The sequence below is a fragment of the Halichoerus grypus genome, chromosome 4, assembly GCF_964656455.1.
Source record: "Halichoerus grypus chromosome 4, mHalGry1.hap1.1, whole genome shotgun sequence".
Classification (NCBI taxonomy): domain Eukaryota; kingdom Metazoa; phylum Chordata; class Mammalia; order Carnivora; family Phocidae; genus Halichoerus; species Halichoerus grypus.
In genome coordinates, this window is record NC_135715.1 from 192,658,048 (window position 1) to 192,684,132 (window position 26,085).

Here is a 26,085-nt window from a genome sequence, read left to right on the forward strand (position 1 = left end):
CATCTAATTAACATGGTTTTGTGGAGCAAATCAGAGTCCACCAAACTTTAAAAAAAATGTTGACTGGCAAATTGTTTGTGTAGAACTGCAGGGGGGACATTTAACCCTCTGGTTACTTGGGTGTGTATGCATGTGGATTTCTGTCCACTCCCCGGGAGAAAGCACCGGAGGGACCCTGTCCATCGTTGGCTCCACCCCTCCCTGGCCCTCCGCACAGACCAGGAGCCTCATCTCACCAGCCGGAGCTGACATGCTTGGTCCGGTCCTTTGAACACAGTTAACGTGTTTAAGGTCACTGCTCATGAGTGGCATGCCCTCTTGTCCCCTGGCCTCTCCAGTTCGTGAGCTGGATGAGCATCTGCTCAGTGGACCGGAGGTCCCTGCCAGGCAATAATGAAGCCGTGGCTCCATCACAATACCCCCACCCGACTGTGGTCTCCCTTCATGGGGAGAACCTGTGCTCTGCAGGACAGGTCACCCAAACCTCCCAAAAGCCATGAACGGGGCCGTGGGACACTACAGTGTTGGGACAAAGGAGAACCCAGCTGAGAACTAAGACAATAAACAACCCACAGGGGTCCATGCTTGATCACTGACGTCACGGTGACTTGCATTCGTCAACAGCAGCTCCACACACGCTTCAGTCCCAGCCATCCTGGCCTCTGTTCTGGTCACAGGAGGTCTGGAGGGCCCTCTGAGCGTGGGGTGCATTCCTGGCGAAGGACCGGGCCTGAACCAGGGCCCCACCAGTCCACTGCCCTTGGAGCTACTGAATCAAAGTCCCCTACAGGGACATCTTCCCACCTCACACTCGTACCCATGCTCTGAAAATCTCCCTGCTGGAAGAACAGGCAGCCACAGCTCGGGTGTCGGCCACGGTGCTGCCCAAGGCCGTGGCTGCCCCACCCTCCCCGAGGCCCCAGGGGGAGCAGCTTCGGCAGCCAGTCTGCTGGGGTCTCCCCTGGGGTCCCGGACATGGCCTACTGCGTGGGCTCTAGAGCGTGCTTTCACTTGATTGTTAAAAAGATCCTTTCCCTCTGCTTAACCTTAAATACAAAGCCATTTCACCAACATAAATACAACTTCATACAGTAATTTGTGATTTTAAAAGTCACCCGGAATAAGAATTTATCTTAAGTAATACTTCCCAAGCTTCGACCTAGGGACACCCAGGCCAACCGCAGGCATGACCCTGGAAGTCTGTGAGAATGTTTCTCTCCAGACATTTCTCATGTGGGAAAGACATTAGCCTAACACCCTTCCTGGCCGGTGGTCTGCAAGTTCACCTCACGTCCCTCTTAGGAGAGACCAGGGCCACCCGGGTGCTGAGGCAGTTGAGCGTCTGACTCTTGATCTCAGCTCAGGTCGTGATCTCAGAGTCATGAGATGCAACCCCATGTCAGGCTCTGCGCTAGGAATGGAGCCTGCTTAAGACTCTCTCTCTCCCTCTCCCTCTGCCCACCACCCTGCTCCCTCTCTCCCTCTCTTAAAAAAAAAGAAAAAAAAAGAAAAAGAAGAGGAGAGAGCGGTGGCTGGCTGACACTGGCCAGGAGGGAAGGAGCAGTGGGAGCTGGTTACCTCGCCCGTGGGCCAAGAGAATTCACCATTGCCCAGCTTCATGTCCAGCCCGAAGTCCCCTCGGTATACACAGCCATCCTGCCACTCTTGCACGCCTTGGACCAGCTGGATGTAGGTCTCTTTCAGGTCCTGCTCCCCGGGGGGACCCTCGGACTCCTCCTCCTCCTCCAGGGCCTCTGGGATGTCCCTAGGAAGGTGAAGAGCAGGGCAGGGAGGACCCACACTGGCACAGGCCTGAGGAGTGACGGTGGAGAGAACCACACGCCATCTCAGTCCTTCCTCCCAACAACCCCCCCAGGGCAGATGCTGTTGCTACCCCCATTCTGCAGAGGGAAACTGAGGCATGGGGGTGCAGTAATGGCCCAAGTGGGCAACCTGTGTCTGTCTCACGTAGCTAAATGGCTGCCAGTGCTCTGGAGGCATGACCAGCTCTAGTACCTGGAAGCAGATGGTTGCCCCACTCCAGCTGGTTGTGGGGCAAGCCTGTGCCTTCTACCAGCCCAGAGCGCCCCTGGCAGGGGCTTCACTCAGGAGCCGGCAGCCTGGCCCACAGCTGGGCAGGAAGTGGACACTCGGCGGACATGCATGGACTAATGAATGGTCTAAAGAAGGAGAGGGAGCTTTGGTCCCAGAGGAGCAGCAAGCTGACCAGTAAGCAGACAGAGGGAAGGCCGCGGGGATGGGTGGGTGCACAGCAAGGGGCAGAGAATGGGCATCAAGGTGAGTTTGCTTCTTTTCTGCTCTTGCTATCTAAAAGTACAAGTCCTAACTTAAAAGGGGACCTACTCCTACCCCCCATCACACACACACGGCCCCCCTCTCTGCCTCCCTCTCAAGTCGGAAGGGCGCTCTGGGGACTCTGCGTCTTGGTGTCTCTGGTCTACGGACCTTTGCAACTGTCAGGTGGACGGTCTAGCGGGGCTGCTCAGAGCACAGAAACCTCCAGACTTTGGTCCCCTACACCAGCCAGCCCTCCCATGCCAGCTCTGAGCCACGGGGGCTTAACAAAGCATTGCCCAACGAAGGGACACAAAGTCTCCCGTGAACACAAGATCTCCATTTGCCGTGTAGTGATGCGTCTGTACAAAAAGCCAGGAAAAACAGACGCCCGCACGCAACAATGACAAAACCTGGGGGCTCAGATTTGGTTTGTTTTTTCTTTGCTTACCTGTGGCTACGGGTTGAGTTGTGTCCCTACCCTCCCCCTAACACACACACAATCCTCTACTGGAGCCCAAATCCTAGCACCTCACCATGTGACTGTACTTGGAGACAGGATCTTCACAGAGGGGACCAAGTTAAAGTGCGGTCATTAGGGTGGGCCCGGTCCAATGTGACTACTGTCCTTCAGCCAAGGGGAAGTGTGGACACAAAGAAACACATGAAGAGAAGATGACGCGTAGACACAGGAAGAAGACAGCCATTTACAAGCCAAGGAGAGTGGCCTGGAGCAGAGTCTCCCTCACACCCTCAAAAGAGACCACCCTGCCCACACCTTGACCCTGGACTTGCAGCCTCCAGGCTGATAGACAATACATTTCTCTTGTTTAGGCCACTCAGCCTGTGGTGGCCTGTCGCAGCCCTAACAAACTCATACGCCACTTCTCTTCCCACTTGGCTGCATGGCACAGATCCTACTTCCTTAATTAAACAAGTAGGAACAAATGGAAATTTTCCTTAAAAAAATAAATGGAAATGAGTTTAACATCAAGCAAGAACATCATTAACACCACCAGTCAGCTGTAGGGGTCCCTGGAAATGGTCAGCTGGCAAGGTGAGCAAGGGCTTGACCATCTGGTCCTGCCGCCAGACAGGTTCCTTCCCCCCCCCCTTGTGACTCAAGGACATTCTTCATCGGTAAAAGAGGGGCTATGTCAGTCCGTTCAGACTATTACCAAGCCCCACAGGCTGGGGGGCTTGGACCGCACACATTTATTTCTCACAGTCTGGAGGCTGGCAGCCTGAGACCGGGGGGCCTGCAGACTCTGTTCCCAGTGAAGGCCAGCTTCCTAGTTCATAGATGGCCGAAAGAGAAAGCTTTAGCTTTTTCCTCTTCTTATAAGGGAACTAATCTTATCATGGGGCCCCACCACCTCATCTAAGTCTATTCCCCAAAAGCCCCATCTCCAGGGCTGGGTGTGCGGGTGCATGGAGGACGGATGATCCATAGGAGAGGTGTGCTGGCCAGAGGAGAGCAAGGCGGCCTGGCAACCAGGGGTCTCGGGCTGGAGCCTGGGGAAAGGCAGGGGCCAGTGGGAGTGGGAGCAGCTGCAGACCGAGGCGGAGCTTCCGGGACCTCGGCCCACCCTCCGGGAATGCACCCCATGCTCAGAGGGCCCTCCAGACCTCCTGTGACTAGGACAGAGGCCAAGATGGCTGGGGCTGAAGCGTGTGCGGAGCTTCTGTCGACGAATGCAAGTCACCATGACATTGGGGGTGAGGGCTTTAACATGAATTCTGGGAGTGGGGAAGAGCCAGGGAGACACAGTTCAGTCCATAACAGGGACAAATACAATAGAATTACAGGCTGGGTTTCACAAGATGCCAAGGTAAGACTCTAAGGGCAGCCCCTGGCCCAAAGTAGACCTGAGATGTGTCACATTGCTCACAGTTACCATACTGTGAAGAAGCTGTACCAACTTGGGAACTCCACAGTATAAAGCAGATGTTCCTCGCGGCAGGGATGTCCACTATCACCACTGCTATTCAACATAGTATTGGAAGTCCTAGCCACAGCAATCAGACAACAAAAAGAAATCAAAGGCATCCAAATTGGCAAAGAAGAAGTCAAACTCTCACTCTTTGCAGATGATATGATACTTTATGTGGAAAATCCCAAAGACTCCACCCCAAAACTGCTAGAACTCATACAGGAATTCAGTCAAGTGGCAGGATATAAAATCAATGCACAGAAGTCAGTGGCATTCCTATACACCAACAACAAGGCAGAAGAAAGAGAAATTAAGGAGTCGATCCCATTTACAATTGCACCCAAAACCATAAGATACCTAGGAATAAATCTAACCAAAGAGGCAAAGGATCTGTACTCAGAAAACTATAAAATACTCATGAAAGAAATTGAGGAAGACACAAAGAAATGGAAAAACGTTCCATGCTCATGGATTGGAAGAACAAATATTGTGAAGATGTCAATCCTACCTAGAGCAATCTACACATTCAATGCAATCCCCATCAAAATACCATCCACTTTTTTTAAAGAAATGGAACAAATAATCCTAAAATTTGTATGGAACCAGAAAAGACCCCGCATAGCCAGAGGAATGTTGAAAAAGAAAAGCAAAGCTGGCGGCATCACAATTCCAGACTTCCAGCTCTACTACAAAGCTGTCATCATCAGGACAGCATGGTACTGGCACAAAAACAGACACATAGACCAATGGAACAGAATAGAGAGCCCAGAAATGGACCCTCAACTCTATGGTCAACTAATCTTTGACAAAGCAGGAAAGAATGCCCAATGGAAAAAAGACAGTCTCTTCAACAAACGGTGTTGGGAAAATTGGACAGCCACATGCAGAAGAATGAAACTGGACCATTTCCTTACACCACACACAAAAATAGACTCCAAATGGTTGAAAGACCTCAATGTGAGACAGGAGTCCATCAAAATCCTAAAGGAGAACACACGCAGCAACCTCTTCGACCTCAGCCGCAGCAACTTCTTCCTAGAAACATCGCCAAAGGCAAGGGAAGCAAGGGCAAAAATGAACTATTGGGACTTCATCAAGATAAAAAGCTTTTGCAAAGCAAAGGAAACAGTCAACAAAACCAAAAGACAACTGACAGAATGGGAGAAGATATTTGCAAATGACATATCAGATAAAGGGCTAGTATCCAAAATCTATAAAGAACTCATCAAACTCAACACCAAAAGAACAAAGAATCCAATCAAGAAATGGGCAGAAGACATGAACAGACATTTTTCCAAAGAAGACATCCAAACGGCCAACAGACACATGAAAAAGTGTTCAAAATCGCTCGGCATCAGGGAAATCCAAATCAAAACCTCAATGAGATACCACCTCACACCAGTCAGAATGGCTAAAATTAACAAGTCAGGAAAGGACAGATGTTGGCGGGGATGCGGAGAAAGGGGAACCCTCCTACACTGTTGGTGGGAATGCAAGCTGGTGCAGCCACTCTGGAAAACAGTATGGAGGTTCCTCAAAAAGTTGAAAATAGAGCTACCATATGATCCAGCAATTGCACTCCTGGGTATTTACCCCAAAGATACAAAAGTAGGGACCCGAAAGGGTACGTGCACCCCGATGTTTATAGCAGCAATGTCCACAATAGCCAAACTGTGGAAAGAGCCAAGATGTCCATCGACAGATGAATGGATAAAGAAGATGTGGTATATATATACAATGGAATATTATGCAGCCATCAAAAGGAATGAGATCTTGCCATTTGCAACGACGTGGATGGAACTGGAGGGTATTATGCTGAGCGAAATAAGTCAAACAGAGAAAGACGTGTATCATATGACCTCACTGATATGAGGAATTCTTAATCTCAGGAAACAAACTGAGGGTTGCTGGAGTGGGGGGTGGGGTGGGAGGGATGGGGTGACTGGGTGATGGACACTGGGGAGGGTATGTGCTCTGGTAAGCGCTGTGAATTGTGCAAGACTGTTGATTCTCGGATCTGAACCTCTGAAACAAATAATGCAATATATGTTACGAAAGAAAAAAAGAAGAAGAATGTAGCAGGAGGGGAAGAATGAAGGGGGGGAAATCGGAGGGGGAGAAGAACCATGAGAGACGATGGACTCTGAAAAACAAACTGAGGGTTCTAGAGGGGAGGGGGGTGGGAGGATGGGTTAGCCTGGTGATGGGTATTGAGGAGGGCACGTTCTGCATGGAGCACTGGGTGTTATGCACAAACAATGAATCATGGAACACTATATCTAAAACTAATGATGTAATGTATGGGGATTAACATAACAATAAAAAAAATTAAAAAAAAAAATAAAGCAGATGTTCCTAAGGCCACGAGAAGGTGACACAGAAAGGCAGAGTGGGTGAGCCAGAAGGAGTGTGCAGAGATCAGGCAGGGGCCTCGTAACCCAGGGTTGTAATTTTCCTCAGTGGTGGCTGATACAACGTTGAGGTTTTCCTGTCTCTCCAGAGACAAGTTTTAAAGGGCAAAATAAGTTTTAGCAGTTTTTTAACACCTGCCCCAATGCTGGATCCCAGCTAAGTGGTCCCCAGGGTCAGGCTGGGACCCCCTGTGGGAGCCCCCACCCCACCCCTCACCTTTTGGTAAAGAGCATATCCATTGTGCTGGAGCTCTCCAGGGTCCCCAGGTCCTCGGTGGGGGCAGCAAGCTCACCGCCCCTCCCCACCAGCTGATTATCATAGATGTCAACATCTGGGATTTCATAATAGAAGGCTGAGGAATAACTATTTTCCATGCCTCTCGTCCTTGAACCTGGAAGCAAAGCCAGGGACCCACATTAGCCCTCAGAGCTCCTGGCGGGCGCCAGGGACAGGCCCGCAGCCCCCCATCCGCGTCAGAGAAACGAAGCCCCATCCCCCCAACCTGGTCGACGCCCCTATCCTATTGGAAACTTCCGGAGAAACCTTGCCAGCACCCCGAGGATGTCCCCGTCCCTCCAGTGGGGCGGGAACCCCATTAAGGGCGGTTGGAGCCACCCTCGCACGACCTCTTAGGGCCCTGTGTTGGGGTCAGTATTACGGCTGCTAATGGCCCCAGAGGGGCCACAAACAGTAGGCGCCCCTCCCCCACGGGCCTCTGAAGCCAGCCCGCGAGGGGTGGACGGGCAAGTGCGGGGACACGGTCCTCACCCGACCTCACACTCACAGCCTCTGAAGTCCGCCAGGCCCCAAGTTTCCTGCCTGTCCCGGCCCCGGGAAGACAGAGGGCCATGGCCAGGGCCGTCGAGTCCCCGGCACAGGCCTCCCCCGCCGCCCCCGCAGAGCTCCGGGACACGCCCCTTCCCGGCTCCCCGCGCTCCCGCCGGGATCCCAACCGCACCCCTGCCGCGGGGCCGCACCGAGGCTCGGAGAACTGGCACCCCCCGCTCCTGGTCCGCCCAGGGCAGCGGCCAACACGGAGCAGCCCAGAGCCGCGCCCCGAGCCGAGAGCGTCGGGTTTCCCTGGAGACCCACCCGCCGCCCACGTGCCCGCTGCGGCTCTCGGCCTCCGCCAATCCCCGCGCCCGGCCCCGCCCACGGGCGTCCTCGGCCGGACGCGGGGCGCCCCTCCGTGACCTCACTGGGCCCCCCACGCCTCTGCGCGCGCCGGCCTTCCGTCTGAGCCCCGCCAGAGAGAGGCGCGGGGACCCGGCCGGCCCGTCTCCACCGCGGACACCTACGTCCACGTCCAGCAGAGGACGGGGAGCCAGCTCTGGGCCAAGGGCTCCTCGCGGGGGAGCGCTAAATGCTCCAACGGCCCCGCGAAGAGCGCACGGGGACTGTGCCCATGCGACACCGGAGGAAACCGAGGCACAGTGAGGTTAACTTGTCCACCGCCACGTGCCAACACGCCGTAAAGCCAACATCTGAAGAGCTCTGCCGGACTCCAAAGCCGGTTTTTGTCGGTCCCGTACGAGTTTGTGGCAGGCACGGAGCGGAAGCTTCTGGTCCGGTGCGGGGACAAGGCGACCTATGGGTTCCAGATCACGGAGACAAGAAGGATTAGCTCTGTGGACCGAGGCGTCACTGGAGAGGACTGCGGAGAGGGAGTCCTGAATAGGGCTTCAGAGGATGCGCAGGAGCTCTCCAAACAGAGGAAGGAGCGAGGTGCAGCGAACTGGACTGGGATGCGCAGAGGCACAGCGGTGGGAAACGGCTCAAGGGCTTTCTGCAACTGAAGCCATTGGAGCCTCTGAGAGGTGGGGCTCTCTGCAGGCGCAGGGTCCGGGGTCCTCAGCCCAGGCTGCCCTTTAGAACATGGGGAAAGGGATACGCGAAGCCCATGCCCAGTCCCTTCCCCAGTGGCTAGATTCTGGCTAGGGTTCTGGGGTGCTTCCTCCATCCCTCTATCTCCCAATTCACCTCTCTTCTCCCTTCATACCTACCTTGGTTCCTGGATCCCCTCTCTCTTTACCTCTTATCCTTCCCCCTCAGGTCCCATCTCTGCCCTGCTCCCTCCCATTGCAGCTTGGGAATTTTAAGCACAAACTAAACTGTCTTTAAAATTCCTTTGGGGGGCGCCTGGGTGGCTCAGTGGGTTAAGTGTCTGACTCTTGATTTCTGCTCAGGTCATGATCTCAGGATGGTGGAATCGTGCCCCCCACATGGGGCTCTGCTCAGTGCAGAGTCTGCTTCTCCCTCTGCTCCTCCCCCCACTTCCGCTCTGTCTCTAAAATAAATAAATAAAATCTTTAAAAATAAAATAAAATTCCTTTGCTATGAAAAGAGAAAGAGGGACGCCTGGGTGGCTCAGTCAGTTAAACGTCCGCCTTCGGCTCAGGTCATGATCCCAGGGTCCTGGGATGGAGCCCCGCATCAGGCTCACTGCTCAGGGGGGAGCCTGCTTCTCCCTCTCCCATTCCCCCTGCTTGTGTTCCCTCTCTCGCTGTCTCTCTCTCTGTCAAATAAAATCTTAGAGAGAGAGAGAAATGGTCAACTTCAAAATATCCTACAAACTTGGTAAACCATACCATCTGTTGCAGGTTGAATGGCATCCCCCCAAAACATTAAGTTTAAATCCTAAGCCTTGATACCTGTGAATGACCTTATATGGAAATAGGGTCTTTGCAACTAATCAAGTCAAGAAGTCATACTGGATTAGGATGTGCCTTAAACTAAATGACTAGTGTCCTGATAAGAAGAGGGAGATTTGGAGACCCCAAACACACAGGGAAAAATAAACTTCTGTTGTTTTAAGCTACCAAGTTTGTGATGTTTTGTTACAGATGAATCAGAAAAAAACATTTACTATTATTAGAATAAAACAAAGTGCAATATCATTGTATACAGGGTTGCAAGACAGCTACTTTTCACTGAAACGGATCCTGGAAAGACGTCCCTGAATGACACTGGCCATCAGAAAAACCTGAATAAGTCTTATGTGGCAACTATGTGGACATTAAATGATTTGGGTTTTTTTAAGAATTTATTTGCGAGAGCACACGCATAAGCCGGGGGGGGGGGGGGAGTGGCAGAGGGAGAGGGAGAAGCAGACTCTCCGCTGAGCAGGGAGCTCAACTCGGTGCTTGATTCCAGGACCTGCAGGACCTGGAGATCATGACCTGAGCTGAAGGCAGACACAACCCACTGAGCCACCCAGGAGCCCCTAAACGATGTTAACTTTTTAAAAGTTAGAGTGATGAACCAAAAATTAAGAAAAATAAAAATACTGGTATGTGAAGAAATGAAAATTTAACAGCAAATAGTTTTATTTCATATGAACTGTGTTTTACAATAAAAGGGAAAATAAAATGCAGAAATTACAAAGGGCAATTTATTAGGAAGCGGATAAAAGGGAACAAACATAAAGCTGCACTAAAAGGCACCTCAGCCGGCAATACAATTATTAGTTCCTAAGAGGAAGCGAAGCCAGGCAGCCTACCAACAAAACGATATAGAGGATACTGGAGGGGACCCCCTGTCCTCCGCATGGCAGCTGGAGAAGCCCACCTCCCCGAGCCCAGCTGGGGCCCTGCTACCCGCCCCCTCCACGGCCAGACCGGCTCCGGGACGGGTGCCCGCGTCGGTGAGCCACCCCCCACCCCGGGCGCAGGGACAGGCACTGCAGCACTAGAAGCCCAGCCTCGCAGGTCCGCCCCGGCCGCGCTCTGTCCAGCCCAGGATGCCCGGGAGAGAACACCGCCCTCCCGCGCAGGATCGCGGCTCCCGGTCCTCCACGTTCCCCAGGGACCGCCCATTCATCCCAACGTCCCGGCCCCGCCCGCCCCGCTGCGGCCAATCCCATTCGCCCGCCGGTCCACGAGCCCAGCCAATGGCCGCAATCCATCCGCAGCCAATCAGAGGATGAGCCCTGCTCTGCCCCGCCAATGCGGACGCAGCCAGAGCCCCGCGGGTGGGACCCTCGGAGGCCTTTAGGACCCCGGGGGTGCCCGGCGGGCCGCCCGGCCGCCCAAACTAGTCCCGCGGACCGGGCGTCCCGGCGCGGGTCATGGACCCGGGACAAGCCAGCCGCCGCGAGGTCCCCGGGGTCGCCTCGCCCGCGCCGCCGCCGTTCGTGCGCGTCGCCCCCTCGCTGTTCCTCGGGACTGCGCGCGCCGCGGCCGCGCCTGAGCTGCTGGCGCGCGCGGGAGTCACCCTGTGCGTCAACGTCTCGCGCCAGCAGCCCGGCCCGTGCGCGCCCGGCGTGGCCGAGCTGCGCGTGCCCGTGTTCGACGACCCGGCCGAGGACCTGCTGGCGCACCTGGAGCCCACCTGCGCCGCCATGGAGGCTGCGGTGCGCGCCGGCGGCGCCTGCCTGGTCTACTGCAAGAACGGCCGCAGCCGCTCGGCCGCCGTCTGCACCGCCTACCTCCTGCGGCACCGCGGCCTCAGCCTGGCGCGGGCCTTCCAGGTGGGGCGGGCCTCCCAGGTGGGGCGGGCCTCCCAGGTGGGCGGGCCTCCCAGGTGGGGCGGGCCTCCCAGGTGGGGCGGGCCTCCCAGGTGGGCGGGCCTCCCAGGTGGGCGGGCCTCCCAGGTGGGGCGGGCCTCCCAGGTGGGGCGGGCCTTCCAGGTGGGCGGGCCTTCCAGGTGGGCGGGCCTTCCAGGTGGGGCGGGCCTCCCAGGTGGGCGGGCCTTCCAGGTGGGCGGGCCTCCCGGCGTTAGGGGCGCGGAGCACCTTGAGGCGCTGCGGTCAGCCTCTGCTTTTCGTCCGCAGGCCGTGAAGAGCGCGCGCCCGGTGGCCGAGCCCAACCCGGGGTTCTGGTCTCAGCTGCAGAAGTACGAGGAGGCCCTGCAGTCCCTGCCGCGCCTGTCCGGGGGGCCCTCGGGACCGTGCTCCGGAACTAGAGGAGATGAGCTCCAGAATGAGCCCTAGTCCTGCAGCCCTTGGAGAGCACCCAGCCCCCAGTGCAGGGTGCGTGGAGTTGGAGGTAGTTGAAGCGCTGCCTGGAGGGGGTCTTTCTCCTCCTTCCTTACTGTCGCACACAGTTTTCATTTTCCGATTCTTCCTGAAAGGCTGCGCGTTTCTGTCCCGTTTGACAGTTCGGCGGGAGTGTGTCCACTGAAGAGGGGACTGGAAGCGTTCCTTCCTTGGTCAGCAGCTTTACCAGACAGGGCTGGGTCAGGGAAATCCAAACCACGTGAGGAGTTTTAGGCAGAAAGGTCTTTAATACAGAGGGCAAGGCCAGGGAGCCCAGATCAGGAGATGGGAGGGTATGGGAGTCATGGAGACCCCCCGACCGCAGTCGTGGCCGCCTGCCACTCTCATGTGGCTGCTGCTGGAGGACACCAGACTGCCGGCAAAGCCTCGCGCCTGCCACTGTTGGAGCCCACGGGGCTTTTCCCAGACGCCACACTGGTCCCCTCTCAGGATCTGGCGCAGGATCCAGACCTGTAAGTGCTGCAGCACAGGCCGGGCTGTGAGGCTGCCTGACCACAGCCTGGCGCCTGCGCCCACCTCCGACCTTACCGACCTCCCAGTTTCCACAGCAGCACTGAGCCCCCGCCTCACATCCCACAGCCACCCTCCTGTCGAAGATGCACTCACCACCTGCGCGGCTGAGCGTGTCGACTCCTCTTGTGGTTCAGGCACACCTCACCTGGATCCTGTGGTCTAAAGACTATACCAGAAAATTAATCACCATCAACACCTCTGAAATAAGATAGCAGGAGGGAAAAAGGGGGGGAAACTGGGTTACAATATAAATTACAGATAATACAGCGCCCGGTTAATATATGCTGCTATATACATATCAAGGTAATTAATAAAATATCATAATTAGTGTTTAATATTTCCACTCCCCACTACTCATTTCATGCTCTTCTCCTCAGCCAGCACCTCGCTGGTCCTGGTCTTTTCCTGGTGAGGTGATTTGAGCCTCCATTCTGAAGGGCCCTGAGTGGCCCTGTCTGCATGGGGGCTGTGGCCTCCCTCACCTCGTCCTCAGTGGGGAGTACTGAGGGCATCAGGAGAATGTCCGAAGCTCAGCATACTCCTCCTGGCCCCACTGAGCGGCAGCAAAGCCCAGCTGCTCCTTCAAAGTCAGGACCAGGCACTCCACCCAGCCCAGCAGCCCCGGATTTGTCTGTTGCCTCTGTGGCCTGAGGAGCCCAGAATGGTCAGGTGGTGTCTCAGCCTGCCATCCAGGGGGACACCTGTGTCCCTGGTAGAAGCATCATACCTGGGAACAAATCCTCTGACCCAGCAGAGCCCAAAGTTGTGGGGATGGGAAACTCACACTTTGTGAGGCACTGGGATGGCCATGAAAGGGGCCCTCTCCCCGCCCCCCCGTTACACCTACACCTGGGTTCTGACTGTGACAGGAGTGACACCCTTTGTTGGTCTCTGGCTGCAAGCATATACCACACCTTGGAGGTGGGCACCCAGCCTCTGGCAATATCACCAGTCAGCAGCTCCCGCCCCCACGTGCTGCAGCCTGTCATGACCTGCCTGTAGCTCACTGCGGCCGAGCCACCACCTACCACCTTTGTGCAGGGCTTGTGGGCTGCCTCACTCTCTCCAAGCCGCTCAGAGCTCATGTCGCCTTGCCATCACCCCCTTCCATACAGGGGCTACTGCCACCGTGTCCACTCAGTAGGTGAGGCTACAGTGACTTGGAGGTGAGCCGAGCAGTCTACCAGGACCTGAGTCCAAGTTTTTACCCAGCATGCTCACGGCACCTTTCATGGAACCCACCCCCCCCCCAGCCGCCAGCCCGTCTGGCTGACCTGGCTCTGGATAACGAAGGTGCAAGGCCACAGAGCTGGGCCAGGTTGAAAGACATCTGTGGGCCACATCAGTGTTTTACCCACCAGTTCTGTTTGAGAAGCTCTTACTAGAGGCCCTGTTCTCCCGAGGACCTCTGCCTGCCTCCACGTGCACCTCCCAGCAGGGGAGGCAGGGACCCGTCCCCTCCCTGGCACAGTGCACCTGAATGGTGGTGCCAGTCCATGAGCATTAGGGGAAGGCTGGGTGTAGGCAGTATTGACTGCTCCAGCCCACCCAAGCCAGCTAGGATTTGATCACCAGAAGACTGGAGTATGGCAATTCCTGTGGGAGAAACCCCAGCCTCTGAGAGCCCCAATTCCACGTTCCTCTCCCTGGGCCAGGTCACGTGGGGAGAGGGGAGAAGTGCATTGCAGCTGCTCCCAGCCCCGCTCCCCTGGATAGTGGCTTTCCAGCTTTCTGGAGGGCTGGAGTGTAATGTAGCCCCCTGCTGCAGGGTAAGGGAGGGCAGCCTGACCGGCTACAGGGAAGGGCCTTGGCGCTGTGTTGAAGGCACGGTCCCCTGCAGGACAGAGACAGGGTGGAAACTGAGGACAACCACAGCCCTCCACCTGTGGGCCTCACAGTTCACAAGGTGCCTTAGTGGGCCGGCTTTAGTCCTGCAAAACAGATGTGTTTGCTCTAAAACTGGCTTATGTTGGTTCCTTACATAAATGTGGGGTAGCAGGCACCCCCACCCTGGGCGGAGAGGGGGTAACAGCTGTGGACCAGCAAGGCTGCCCCACTCCACCCGTCCTATGTGCAGAATTGGCCTTGGGGAGATGCACAGGGCCCTCCAGCAGAGAAGGGATGAGATGAAACCCCTGCTTCCCCAACTCCAGGGGACCAGGAAGACAAGAAGCCCTTGATGGCTTCTGAGGGCACAGGTGGTTGGTCATGAGGGGATGAGGGCAGGCTAGTGTGGGTACCCATGTGCAATCCTGATGTTCCTCTAGCCCGAACCAACTGGCCTCGGGGAAAGGGCTCAGAGAAGCTCCTAAGACTGCGAATACAATCTAAAACCCTCTGCCCTTGGCACCTCAAGAACCTCACCACGTGGGCAGGCACTGGGCCACGTGAACTCAGAGAGGACCAATTAGACCCCAGCTCTCTCCTCTTTTGAGTCTTAGACGTAGAACTGACCTCCTCCTCCAGGTGACTGCAGGAGCCCTGGGATTCCTGGGGGGTTTGGGGTTGTGTTACCCCAGCTAAGAGGACCCAAGGGAAAATTAAAGCAATGCTTCAGTGCACGTGCTCCACATGGGTGGACCTGGTCCTCCCTCCCAGCCAACCATTCCTCCCACCCCTCCCCTGCTCCCAGGGAGGAAGGCGGGCGCCATCACATGGGTTACAGACAGGGACAGAGTCCAGAGGATTAAAGGCTACTTGGGGATGATGCCTGGCTGGGTGCAGCGTCTGTCCCACACAACGATGGAGCAGAGGAGAGCGGTGTGTGAGGCTCCTGGATGCCCTTCCAGGCCCCAGAGCCCCTTCTCCCCAAAACTGTGAATTCTTACATCATGGTAACAGCACCATCTTGGTGGCCCCTCTCATTCCATGGCTTCTGGTGGATCTTGAAGCCTCCCTGGTGTGCAGCCCTCTCCTCTGGGCCCAGGCCTCTGGACAGGACCCTGCAAGGCGGGATGGGGAGCAGGCCAGATCCCTGCTACGGCCCCAGCACTCACCAGCTCAACAGTGGGGCCTCCAGGGCCCAGCCAGCCCTTAAGACAGCACTTTCTGCGATGATGGAATATCCACTCGGACCAACAGTTGCCACTAGCCACACAGTACCCCACACACACGTGGAGACCTTGAAATACAGCTATGCCAGGGAGGAACCAAACTCATAACTGTATTTCATTTAAATCTAAATAGCCACACACGGCTAGTACTACCTTATCAGACGGCACAGCCCTAAGGCCCCCGAGCTCCACATGGCCCACAACACAGACCACTGGTCTCACGGGGGCGGCGGTGAGGGAGGCGTGTATACACTTCCTGGCTTTGCAGAAGCAGAGACTGCACTAGGCAGCCGTTGCCCCAGGAACCCGGCCCACAGCAACCCTCAGGAGCCGGGTCAGAAGAGCACAGGGCTTGGGAAGCCGCTCGGCCACCCGGTGCCTCCAGGCCCCTGCGCGCCCTGGTCCTCCAGTGCACAACAGCCCCGGCGCCCGCGCCCAGGACCCCCAACCCCAGCCCGGCTTGCTGTCCGGCCCGCGCACTTTGCCCCCAGTCCCCCCGCATACGGCTCCCTCGGCTCCCAGCCCGGCCTAACCCTACCTCACATTGCCCCCGGACCCGCACACGGCGTCCCCCGCTCCCCGGCCCGGCCCCCAGTAGAGCGCCCCGGACCTCGGGTCCCCCGCGCACGGCCACCCCGCCCGCCCCCAGCCCAGTCCCGTGCGCACTGCGTCCCCGGCTCCCCGGCCCGGCCCCCAGTAGAGCGCCCCGACCTCGGGTCCCCCGCGCACGGCCACCCCGCCCGCCCCCAGCCCAGTCCCGTGCGCACTGCGTCCCCGGCTCCCCGGCCCGGCCCCGCGCACAGCGCCCCCGGCGGCGGCCGAGCGGAGCCCGAGCGGGGCGGTGCACGGCACGGGGCCGGGCCGGGCGGCTCCCGGCGCGACTTCCTGTTGTGCCCGCGCCCCGCCGCCGCCACCGCCGCCGCCCGGCGCCCCTTGCCCGCTCCCCGCGGCCCGGCGCGGCCGCCGCCCATGGATTTCACCTAGCGCGGGCGGCCATGGCGGCGCAGTGCTGCTGCTGCAAGGCGCCCGGCGCCGAGGCCGCGCCCGCCCGCCCGCCGCCGGAGCCGCCGCCCGCCCTGGACGTGGCCTCGGCCTCCAGCGCGCAGCTCTTCCGCCTCCGCCACCTGCAGCTGGGCCTGGAGCTGCGGCCCGAGGCGCGCGAGCTGGCCGGCTGCCTGGTGCTCGAGCTGTGCGCGCTGCGGCCCGCGCCCCGCGCGCTCGTGCTCGACGCGCACCCGGCCCTGCGCCTGCACTCGGCCGCCTTCCGCCGCGCCCCCGCCGCCGCCGCCGCCGAGCCCCCCTGCGCCTTCGCGTTCGCGGCCGCCGGACCCGGGCCCGCGCCGCCGCCCCCGCTGCCCGCCTTCCCCGAGGCGCCCGGCGCGGAGCCCGCCTGCTGCCCGCTGGCCTTCAGGGTGGACCCGTTCACCGACTACGGCTCCTCGCTCACCGTCACGCTGCCGCCCGAGCTGCAGGCGCACCAGCCCTTCCAGGTCATCCTGCGCTACACCTCGACCGACGCCCCGGCCGTGAGTCCGCTGGGGCCGGGGCGGGGGGCGGGGGGCTGGGGGCTGGGCTCGGGGTGCTCCCCGGGCAGCCTCTCCTCGCGCTGCCAGGTGAGGGGGCCTTAACCTGGGCTCCGCGCCTGGGGCACCTGCGGAGAGGGCGGGGCCGGCCTGGCCCTGGGGCGTCCGTGGCCTCGGGCCTGGCACTCCTCCTCCTGGCCCTGGAGTCCTGTTCAGGTGCTCTCAGTGATTTCCAGCGGATGCCTGGGGAGTTTTTAGGAGCCTTGGACAGAGTGAGAGTCCTGGTGTTGGCCAGTGGGTGGGGGGGGGCAGGGGACAGCATGCCACCAAGGGAGGCCTCTCCTTTCAGTTGTGCCAGAGTTGTCCCTGCCTGGGGCCAGGGCAGCTTCCGGTGGGTACAAGCCAGTCCATACATCTGCCTGAGCCAGGCACTGGGGCAGGCCAGGGGGTGGTGTCAGATGTGGAAGGGCCTCCGTGTGACCTAGGTCTTCAGAGGACTTGGGGGCAGCTCATCTATTCTCTGGAGGTGGCTGTGAGGGACAGAGCTGCCAGAGCCAGAGAGGGCCGGCTTGGCTCTGGGCCTTGGGCCTTCTGGGTGAGGATTGGCCGGGGCTGCAGCTGGGTGCCCCCGCAGACAAGCAGGTAGGCTCTGCGGGGCTTTGGGCACGGAACACCCACTGCCCCAGAGGCTCTGTCGGAAAGCCGAGGCGGCTCAGGTCCGGCTCGGTGGCTGCAGCACCGCTCTGCCACCGTGAGGCTTTTAGGATGGAGCAGGGCCTTTCACTCCTGCGGCATGGGGGTTCCCTGGGTTCCCCCCACGTACACAGCATGCACACAGCTCTGAGACGCCCTGGGGGGTTCCATCTGTCCCTGTCTGTAGCATGCAAAGGGACAGGTGGTGTGGTGGCATCTGGCCAGGGGCCACCAAGGTGACATCTGGGTGGGAAGAGCCCAGACCAGACACACACCTGTGGGCTTCCTGCATGATTCCCAGGAACCCTCAGCAGGCCCTGCCACCTCACTGCCTACCCTGAGCTCCCACGAGTCTGCTAGCTGCTGGCCCCTGCTGCCTGCTCAGGTCATCTGGGGCTCTGACAGGCGGCAGATACGCCTTCCAGCATGGCAGTGAGAACGAAGAGACGTGCTTCTCCCTGACCCTGATCTGTGAGCTTGGAGCCCTTGTGTCTGGTCCACTCAAGACCATGACCAGCAGAATGGTGGGTCCAGGACCCTTGGCAGGCTGCTGGGGATCGGGTCAGGCCAATAAGAGCAGCCGTCCTCCCTGGGCTTTCTATGGCCTGGGGGCTGGAGCGGGGAGGGGCGTCATGGTCCCCACAGATGGTGCAGCTGTGGGCTTGGGGACAGGGGCCTGGCCTGCAAACTGGATCACTTGCAGAGGACAGAGGGTTTGGCCCGGGGCACCCACCATCATGCAGGAACACCACAGGGCTCAGGGCCTGTGCACGGAGTCCCCCCTCTTCCTGGCTTGTTCTAGGCCTAGATCCCTAAACCTGTCCGTGTGCCAGTGCAGATGCTGCTTCCTGGGAGTGGGGCCCCACACCCCAGAGGCAGTTTGTCTCTTGCATCCCACTCCTGAACCCTCCTACCCCCCCTTCCTGGGAGTGGGGCCCCACACCCCAGAGGCAGTTTGTCTCTTGCATCCCACTCCTGAACCCTCCTACCCCCCCTTCCTGGGAGTGGGGCCCCACACCCCAGAGGCAGTTTGTCTCTCGCATCCCACTCCTGAACCCCCCCACCCCCTCCCCCAGCAAGAACAGCTTTCTTCCTTTACTGTGGCGTCTGGAGTCAGTAGCCCACTCCTTCGCAGCCCCTCAGCAGCCGCACCTCTGCCCCTGCACTCTGAAAGGGTTTGGCGGCTCGGCTCCGGGGCAGGGCCCTGCCCGCCTGGGGGTTGGCCCCAGCCCACCACTCCCAGGGAGGACTGTGGACCCCATTGGTCTCTGCTAGGCTGAGGGGAGACCAGTGCTGGATGGGCCCTCTCTGGCCGGGCTGAGAAGTGGACACGGTGGTGGGAACAGGAGGCCTGAGATGGGCAGAACCTGAGGAGGGCCCCAGGGAAGGGAGGGGTCAGTGGGAGGGGAGGCTGTGGTGGTGGAGCAGGTGTGAGGGGAGAAAGCGAGGTTGAAGGGGGTCTGGGGACTGCGGGGACCCATCCCCAGCATGGGCCAAGGACCACCTGTAGCAGGATCCACTACAGAGTCTCCTTAATGCAGATTCCTGGGTGCTGGCCCCTGGCAGCTCTGGGATGGGGCCCAGGACTCTGCAGTTCTGAACAGTCTCCCCAGACAGGCCTTCTGGACATCCGGGGCAGCCTGGGGGGGTCAGCAGAAAAAGAAAATGCCACTGCAAGCGTCCCCTAGTGAGGGAACAGAGACATAGCAGCCCAAAGGAAGTTTTTTAAAGAAGCCGGTGAACGTTGGCCAGGAGTCTGGCCAGAAGCAGATAGGTAGCCCTGCCGAGTCTGGGAATCCACTTGGGTCCGAGGTCTGCGGGAAGGGCAGCCCCTCCTGGGTGTGGCGGTCCACCACTCCTGTGATCTCAGCATGAAACACTGCGGGTGGCCAGCAGCCGCCGTGGGTTCCACGGACCCAGCACTTGCAGAGGCTGTGGGGGGTCCTGGGAAGACCCCTCTGTGCTTGGTCACCGAAGCGGACAAGGAACAATCCAGTTTGCTCCAGCGATCACGGGCCGGCAGAGGGGAGCGTGGGGAGAGCAGAGTCAGGGCCCTACATACGCCCCAGTGGCCCTCCCATGGCCACTCCTGGCCTGCCCGGCCCATTCCTCTCCAAGTGCCTGGTCCCATTCTCAGGGGTTCAGGAGCTCCCTTCCAGTATGTGGAGTCATCAGGAAGCTCCAGTTTTCTCCCATTTTCAGTTCTTGGCTCCCTTTCCTCGCTGCCAGCCTATGAGAATTTGGACTTGGGTCTTCGACGGTGCTTCAGTTTCCCATCGGAAGCTGGGATGAGGGGCTGGGGCCTGGAGACCCCCTGGGCTGGCCCCTGGGCACCTGGCCTCCTGCTGGCCATGCTCTGGGTCAGCTGCCCTGCCTGCCTGAGGGGCGGGTAGGTGACAGTGACCAGGAGCGGCTCTTGGCCCTGGAGGAGCCCAATCAGGCCATCTCCTCCCGGGCCGCCGCTGTCTTCCTCTCCAGCTGCCGCCCCCAGAGGCTCTGGGCCGAGAAGCCTGAGCAGGTCCCCAGGTTTGGGGCCCGCTCCTATGGCCCTGCTCTTTCCAGGAAACCTGCCCAGCTTCCGGAAGCAAAGCATGGTTGGCAGGGGTGTCCTGGCGTCCCCACGTGCCACCTTCTGGTGGGACAGGGCCCCCTCTTGCCTCGCTGTGGTGGGGACGGTGGCGCTGGCTGATGCCCTGCCCACCGCCTGCCTGCAGATCTGGTGGCTGGACCCCGAGCTGACCTACGGCAACGCCAAGCCCTTCGTCTTCACCCAGGGCCACTCGGTGTGCAACCGCTCCTTCTTCCCCTGCTTCGACACGCCTGCTGTCAAGTGCACCTACTCGGCCGTTGTCAAGGTCAGCGTCCCCGGCCTGGCCTGCCTCCTCGCCAGCCTCCGGGAAGGAGCCCTAGTGTGGGAAGGGGCAGCCTGATGGGGGTTCCCAGCAGAGCATGGGGCTCTTTGTGATGAGAGGTGCCCTCACAGGGATGTGGCTCTCAGGCCCAGGTCGTGGGGCTCCCCGTCAGGGATGTGGGGCTCCCTACCACAGATATGGGGTTTCCTGACCCAGGGTGCGGAGTTGCCAGTGGAGAGAGGGGTCAGCCTGACAGGGGGCGTGGGATTTCTCATCGTGGACATGGGGTGCCCTGTTGGGAGATGTGGGGTTCCTTATCATGATATGGGGTTCCCTGACTGGGTTGTAGGGTTTTCCACCAGAGCATGGGTTTCCCCATCAAGGACATGGGGTGCCCTGATGGGTGGGGCCTCCTCGCACGCAGGCCCCGTCGGGGGTGCAGGTGTTGATGAGCGCCACACGGAGCACCTACGTGGAGGAGGAGGGCGTCTACCGCTTCCACATGGAGCACCCTGTGCCCGCCTACCTCGTGGCCCTCGTGGCCGGGGACCTCCAGCCGGCAGACATCGGGCCTAGGTAGGGCCACTGCTGCTTGCTTCCTGCAGCAGCTGCTGCCACGGGGGGCCCAGGCTTTGGGGAAGTCCCGCCACGGGCCAGGCATGGGGCCCGCATCTGTGGCTGCCCCGCTGGGGACCCCGCAGTGTGGGGACCAGCCCTGCCCCCCCCTTTTCTTGCTTCCACCAGAGGCCATCCCTGCCAGGCTCCTCTCACCCCACCCACCCCCAGACCAGAAGCTGGGGCCCTCGGCCTCCTTAGTGCCCTCCTCAAGCCCGTCCTCCTGCTGGGACCACACAACAGCCTGACGCACCCTCAGGCTTGGGCGGGTTTTTTCCAACGCAGCCCCCCCTCGGCGTGTGGCTTGGCCGTTGTGGTGGGAAGGGCCTGCATGGTAGCCCTCAAGTGAGGTGGGGCAGCGGGCTGGGCGCTTTCTGAGGTGTGGGTGGTATTTGGGCCAGAAGGAGAAGGCCGGCCTGCTGGGTGAGCGGGGTGGGTGCTGGTCAGCCTCTGCCCACCCTCTCTGCCCCGGAATAGGAGCCGTGTGTGGGCCGAGCCGTGCCTGCTGCCCACGGCTACCAGCAAGCTGTCGGGCGCGGTGGAGCAGTGGCTGAGCGCGGCCGAGCGTCTGTATGGGCCGTACATGTGGGGCAGGTACGTCCCGGGCACCTGGGAGCCTGGCTGGGTACCGGGGGGGGGGGGGGCACGGCCAGAGGGCAAGTCCCGCCCTCCTGAGGAGTAAACGGGGGCCTACAAGGAGGGCCCCGTGTCTGACCTTCTGGGGAGGCAGTGCCGCTCACCACCCAGGCCCACGGCCCTCTGGGGTCACCTGCCCGGCCTCCCGCCCTGAGCAGGTACGACATCGTCTTCCTGCCCCCCTCCTTCCCCATCGTGGCCATGGAGAACCCCTGCCTCACCTTCATCATCTCCTCCATCCTGGAGAGTGACGAGTTCCTGGTCATCGATGTCATCCACGAGGTGGCCCACAGCTGGTTCGGGAACGCAGTCACCAATGCCACGTGGGAGGAGATGTGGTTGAGCGAGGGCCTGGCCACCTATGCCCAGCGCCGTATCACCACCGAGACCTACGGTACTGCCCGCGGCCAGCCCGGGGTGGCAAGGGGGGTGGCAGGAGGCTGGGGCCACAAGAGGCTGAGAGCCCAGCCTGTCCCCCAGGGTGTGGTCCTCCGACATGTGTGTGTCCAGCAGGGTGGCCTTGGGTCGGCTCCACAGAGCTCAGGGTGGGGAGCACCTGGGGCAGCAGCTCAAACCTGCTCAGGTGCTCAGGCTGCCCACCCCCCTCCTGCCTCCACTGCCCCCCTGCCCCCGTCCAGGGGCTGCCTTCACCTGTCTGGAGACAGCCTTCCGCCTGGATGCCCTACACAGGCAGATGAAGCTCCTCGGAGAGGACAGCCCAGTGAGCAAGCTGCAGGTCAAGCTGGAGCCAGGTACCCACTCCCACCAGGCCTCGCCCTGGGCCCTACATACGTCACCCTGCAGGGCCTCCCTGCCATCCCTTGCTTCCTCTGGCTAGAGCCAAGGCCAGGCCAGGTGCCCCCAGCCCTAGGAAGGCTTCCCCTAGGCTCCCTCAGCCTGCCACCGCCTCTCCTGGGCTCTGAGCACTGGCCACCGTGATGTGTGCGCCCTCGGTTTCCACCAAGGCTCCCTGGGCAGGGCAGGCCCCACCACTGCACTCCTAGGGCATCCAGATACGTGAGGGCCCTCAGCCCTTCCTGCTCCGCAGTGCCTGACCTCCCCCACCCCCAGGCTCTCCCTACCCCATCCCCTCCCCATCCCCTATTTTGGGTAGGGGCGCTGCCCAGAGCCAGGGCTGTTCCCCTTGCAGGAGTGAATCCCAGCCACCTGATGAACCTGTTTACTTACGAGAAGGGTTATTGCTTCGTGTACTACTTGTCCCAGCTGTGCGGAGACCCCCAGCGCTTTGACGACTTTCTCCGAGTGAGCAGCCCTCTCCCTGGGACAGGCCCTGCCCTCTGCCCACCCTGAGCCCCTCCCCACCTCCCAAGGCTGCCTCCTGTCCTGGAGGTTGGCGTGGAGTCGGGGGCACCTGGGAGCAGCAGGGCGGGACGCCGCCGCCTCCCTCTAGCGCCCTCCCGGCTCCAGCCACTTGGCATGGCCCACATGGCCACACAGTGCCTCTGTGCCCGCTCCGCTCTGGTGGGGATGGTGTGCCCGGCCCCCGGGCCTGCTGAGCCCTGCCCCACCTGCGCAGGCCTATGTGGAGAAGTACAAGTTCACCAGCGTGGTAGCCCAGGACCTGTTGGACTCCTTCCTGAGCTTCTTCCCAGAGCTGAAGGAGCAAAGCGTGGACTGCCGGGCAGGTGAGGCCCACTGCCTGCCATGTGTCCGTGGCCACCCTCAGCCCACCAGGGGAACAGAGGGTGTGAAGGTTTGGGGGGGGCTCTACTGCACAGGTTACTGCTTCTGCCTAGGGAAAGGCCCCTTGGGTTCAGCTGTCCCTCCTTCAGCCAACCCTGGCCAGATGGCGTGAGCCTCGGGCTGGGACACCATGGGTGCAGAGGGGAGAGTGTGCTTCCTATCCTGATGAGGCCCAGGAGGCTTCCCTGAGGAGGCAGCACTTAGGTCAAGCAGGCTGAGCTAGCCAGCATGTGCAGAGGACCTGGGGCATGATTGCTTGGGCAGAGGGAGGTTTGCCTTGGAGCTGTCTGAGGCTGCTGGCCCGCTTTTGTGATGCCCATAAAGATATCTCTGGGGGTCCAAGGGCTTGGGGCCAAAGGAGAGACTGGAGGGTTCTGACATCTAGGGAGAGGCCAAGATTTGCTGGAGAGCAATGAGGTGCGGCTGGCTGGGGGGTCTGGACAGGGTGACTGCTTTGGAAGCTTTAATAAGTGCACCAGAAGTTTTCGGCGGTGGGGAATGGGCAGCACCTGCCCCCAGAACGGCCCAGGGCTTTAGAGCAGGCTGCTGGCCAGCCCCCCGTTATGTTTCAGAGCACCCCCACACACACACCCACTCCTGCCATTCACCGCCCCCATCACACTCCCTGGCGCTGAGGTGGGGTTTAAAGTGCCTCACTGTTTGGTACCCATGAGAGGCATGGAGGGACAGGGGTACCTCATTCACCAGCCTGAGTCTTTGGCCTCCCCATGCTCCCTCACGGAAGCCACTCCTCTGGCTCAAGGTAGCAGGTGCTGGAGCTGACCCCAGCCTCCCAGCTGCCTCTGCCCTGGGGCTCCCAGGCCCTGGGACGGTCACACCCAGGGACATCCTCGGCATCTGGGGTCTCCTGGCTTGGGTGGGGACCCCAGGATGGTATCTCCCCTGCAGGGCTGGAGTTCGAGCGCTGGCTCAACGCCACGGGCCCACCGCTGGCTGAGCCGGACCTGTCTCAGGGATCTAGCCTGACCCGGCCGGTGGAGGCCCTCTTCCAGCTGTGGACCGCGGAGCCTCTGGACCAGGCAGCCGCCTCAGCCAGTGCCATTGACATCTCCAAGTGGAGGACCTTCCAGACAGCGCTCTTCCTGGACCGGCTCCTGGATGGGTCCCCGCTGCCCCAGGGTGGGTCCCGCGGCTGCCAGGGTGGCTGGGTGGGGAGTGCCTGCCCAGCCCTGACCTGCCCATGGCCCCGCAGAGGTGGTGATGAGCCTGTCCAAGTGCTACTCCTCCCTGCTGGACTCGATGAATGCCGAGATCCGCATCCGCTGGCTTCAGATTGTGGTCCGCAACGACTACTACCCCGACCTCCACCGGGTCCGGCGGTTCCTCGAGAGCCAGGTAACGACCACCTGCACAAGCCCCGCCCCCACTGCTCCACCCAGCCCTCCACTCCCACCTCACAGGCTGGGCACCCAGGAGAACGGGGGTGGGGGCCGTGCTGGGTCTCGGTTGCCCCTGGGGGGCGCACACCAGGTGGGAGGAGCCCGGACCCTGTCAGTCGTCAGGGAGGCCGTGTCCTCCAGAGGGAAAGCTGGGAGCACGGTCTGGAGGTCTAGGCCTACATGGCCCTGGGCCCGTGGGCAGTCCCACACCCGGCCTGGCCCCAGGGCTGTCTGAGGGTCCCAGGCCCTGTTACAGGGGCTCTAGCCTCCCCACTCCACACGGCTGTCCCCCGTCAGTGCCCCTGAGTCCAAGCTCCCTGGAAACGAGGCCTCCGCAGAAGGCCCATAGTGGTGTGTGGGTTGAGAGGCCTTGGGCAGCCTGAGTGCGGGCAGTGCGGGCCTGGGCCGGCGGGGGCGGGGGCGGGGCCGGGGCGACAGTGTGCCCACCTCCCCAGATGTCCCGCATGTACACCATCCCGCTGTACGAGGACCTCTGCACCGGCGCGCTCAAGTCCTTTGCCCTGGAGGTGTTCTACCAGACACAGGGCCGGCTGCACCCCAACCTGCGCAGGACCATCCAGCAGATCCTTTCCCAGGGCCTGGGCCCCGGCGCCGAGCCCAGCGTGGAGCAGGCCAGTGCCGGGGCGGACTCGGAGGTGGACGCAGACACGCCGGCCCTGTTGCTCGGGGACGAGCCTCCCAGCAGCGCCATTTCTCTCAGGGACGTCAACGTGTCTGCCTAGCCCTGACCTCCCAGACACCACGATTGTGCCTTCCGTGGCCCGGGCATGCCGGGACTGTGCCTCGGCTCTGGCCGTGAGCCCCCCCGGGGCGCACGCCCCCTCCTGCGGGCTCTCCCAGGGACCTCCTCATGGCCGGCGATGCCCGTGGACCTGGTCTCCCCAGCTCTCTTGCACTGCAGGCCCAGAGAGGCCAGCACTCGCCATGCCTCCCTGTCTCGACACTGACCGCCAGGCACTGCCCTCAGGGTGACAGCCCCGCAGTCCCCACGGCAACTGCCACACTGTGCCTTACATCTGCCGCGACGTCCAGGCTGCACTGTCCCCACGGCGTGCCTGAACCCCGCAGAGCCCTGCACCCCGCCCCGGAGGTCGGCAGCCTCAGCTGGCCCCTGGCAGAGGACAAGGACACAGACATGCCCTTAGCGTAGGGCCAGGGGACACTGAGGAGAGGGTGGACCTCCCTGGGGAGGGGTCCCCGGAAAGCCTTAACCCCTCAGGGAACATGGGGTCCTGGGCCCCAGGGGAAGTGGGACAGGACAGTCTGTCTGGTGGCTGTAACACCCCGACAGGGAAGAGGACAGGTGGGGCTGGTGCTCTTTGTAGGCCCCCCGTGCCGGCATAGCCTGGGGGCCCCGGCAGTCCAAGCTGGGCTACCCCGGGGACCGCTGCGACAGGGTCACCATGATTGCCCCATTAAACCTCCACTCTGCAAACAA

At 60.6% G+C, this 26,085-nt stretch overlaps 3 protein-coding genes and 1 long non-coding RNA gene across 7 annotated transcripts in view; 2 read left to right on the forward strand and 2 right to left on the reverse strand.

The window, feature by feature from the left end:
* ANKMY1 (ankyrin repeat and MYND domain containing 1) overlaps positions 1 to 7,709 on the reverse strand; it is a 58,204-nt gene extending 50,495 nt beyond the window's left edge. For 2 of the 3 annotated variants that reach the window (XM_078071558.1, XM_078071560.1), the window contains exons 1-3: positions 7,619 to 7,709; positions 6,858 to 7,032; positions 1,579 to 1,765 (exon numbers count right to left, since the gene is read on the reverse strand). In XM_078071558.1, coding sequence (XP_077927684.1) covers positions 1,579 to 1,765; positions 6,858 to 7,015 — 345 coding nt within the window. In that variant the 5' untranslated portion in view covers positions 7,016 to 7,032; positions 7,619 to 7,709. Of the gene's footprint in view, positions 1 to 1,578; positions 1,766 to 6,857; positions 7,033 to 7,425 lie in introns of all 3 variants that reach the window. The other variant, XM_078071559.1, reaches the window with a different exon arrangement.
* Positions 7,710 to 10,604: 2,895 nt separating this feature from the next.
* DUSP28 (dual specificity phosphatase 28) lies at positions 10,605 to 12,485 on the forward strand. Its single transcript, XM_036117609.2, has 2 exons — positions 10,605 to 11,109; positions 11,413 to 12,485. Exons 1-2 carry the CDS (start codon positions 10,708 to 10,710, stop codon positions 11,569 to 11,571), a joined length of 561 nt encoding a protein of 186 aa, XP_035973502.1. The 5' UTR covers positions 10,605 to 10,707; the 3' UTR covers positions 11,572 to 12,485.
* Positions 11,845 to 15,732, reverse strand: LOC144381672 (uncharacterized). The gene is made up of 2 exons (XR_013447446.1): positions 14,979 to 15,732; positions 11,845 to 12,348 (listed from the first exon to the last, which is right to left on the reverse strand). It is a non-coding gene; the product is annotated as an uncharacterized LOC144381672 (long non-coding RNA).
* Positions 15,733 to 16,086: 354 nt separating this feature from the next.
* On the forward strand, positions 16,087 to 26,085 carry RNPEPL1 (arginyl aminopeptidase like 1). 2 transcript variants are annotated; one of them, XM_078071561.1, is made up of 11 exons: positions 16,087 to 16,729; positions 20,134 to 20,274; positions 20,696 to 20,847; positions 21,364 to 21,480; positions 21,681 to 21,916; positions 22,188 to 22,274; positions 22,673 to 22,785; positions 23,060 to 23,168; positions 24,136 to 24,366; positions 24,440 to 24,582; positions 25,082 to 26,085. In XM_078071561.1, the coding sequence occupies exons 1-11, from the start codon at positions 16,199 to 16,201 to the stop codon at positions 25,367 to 25,369; spliced, it is 2,148 nt and encodes a 715-aa protein (XP_077927687.1). In that variant the 5' UTR covers positions 16,087 to 16,198; the 3' UTR covers positions 25,370 to 26,085. The 2 variants fall into 2 exon arrangements, with proteins under 2 accessions (XP_077927687.1, XP_035973496.2); XM_036117603.2 differs by having other exon boundaries at positions 16,089 to 16,729; positions 22,161 to 22,274.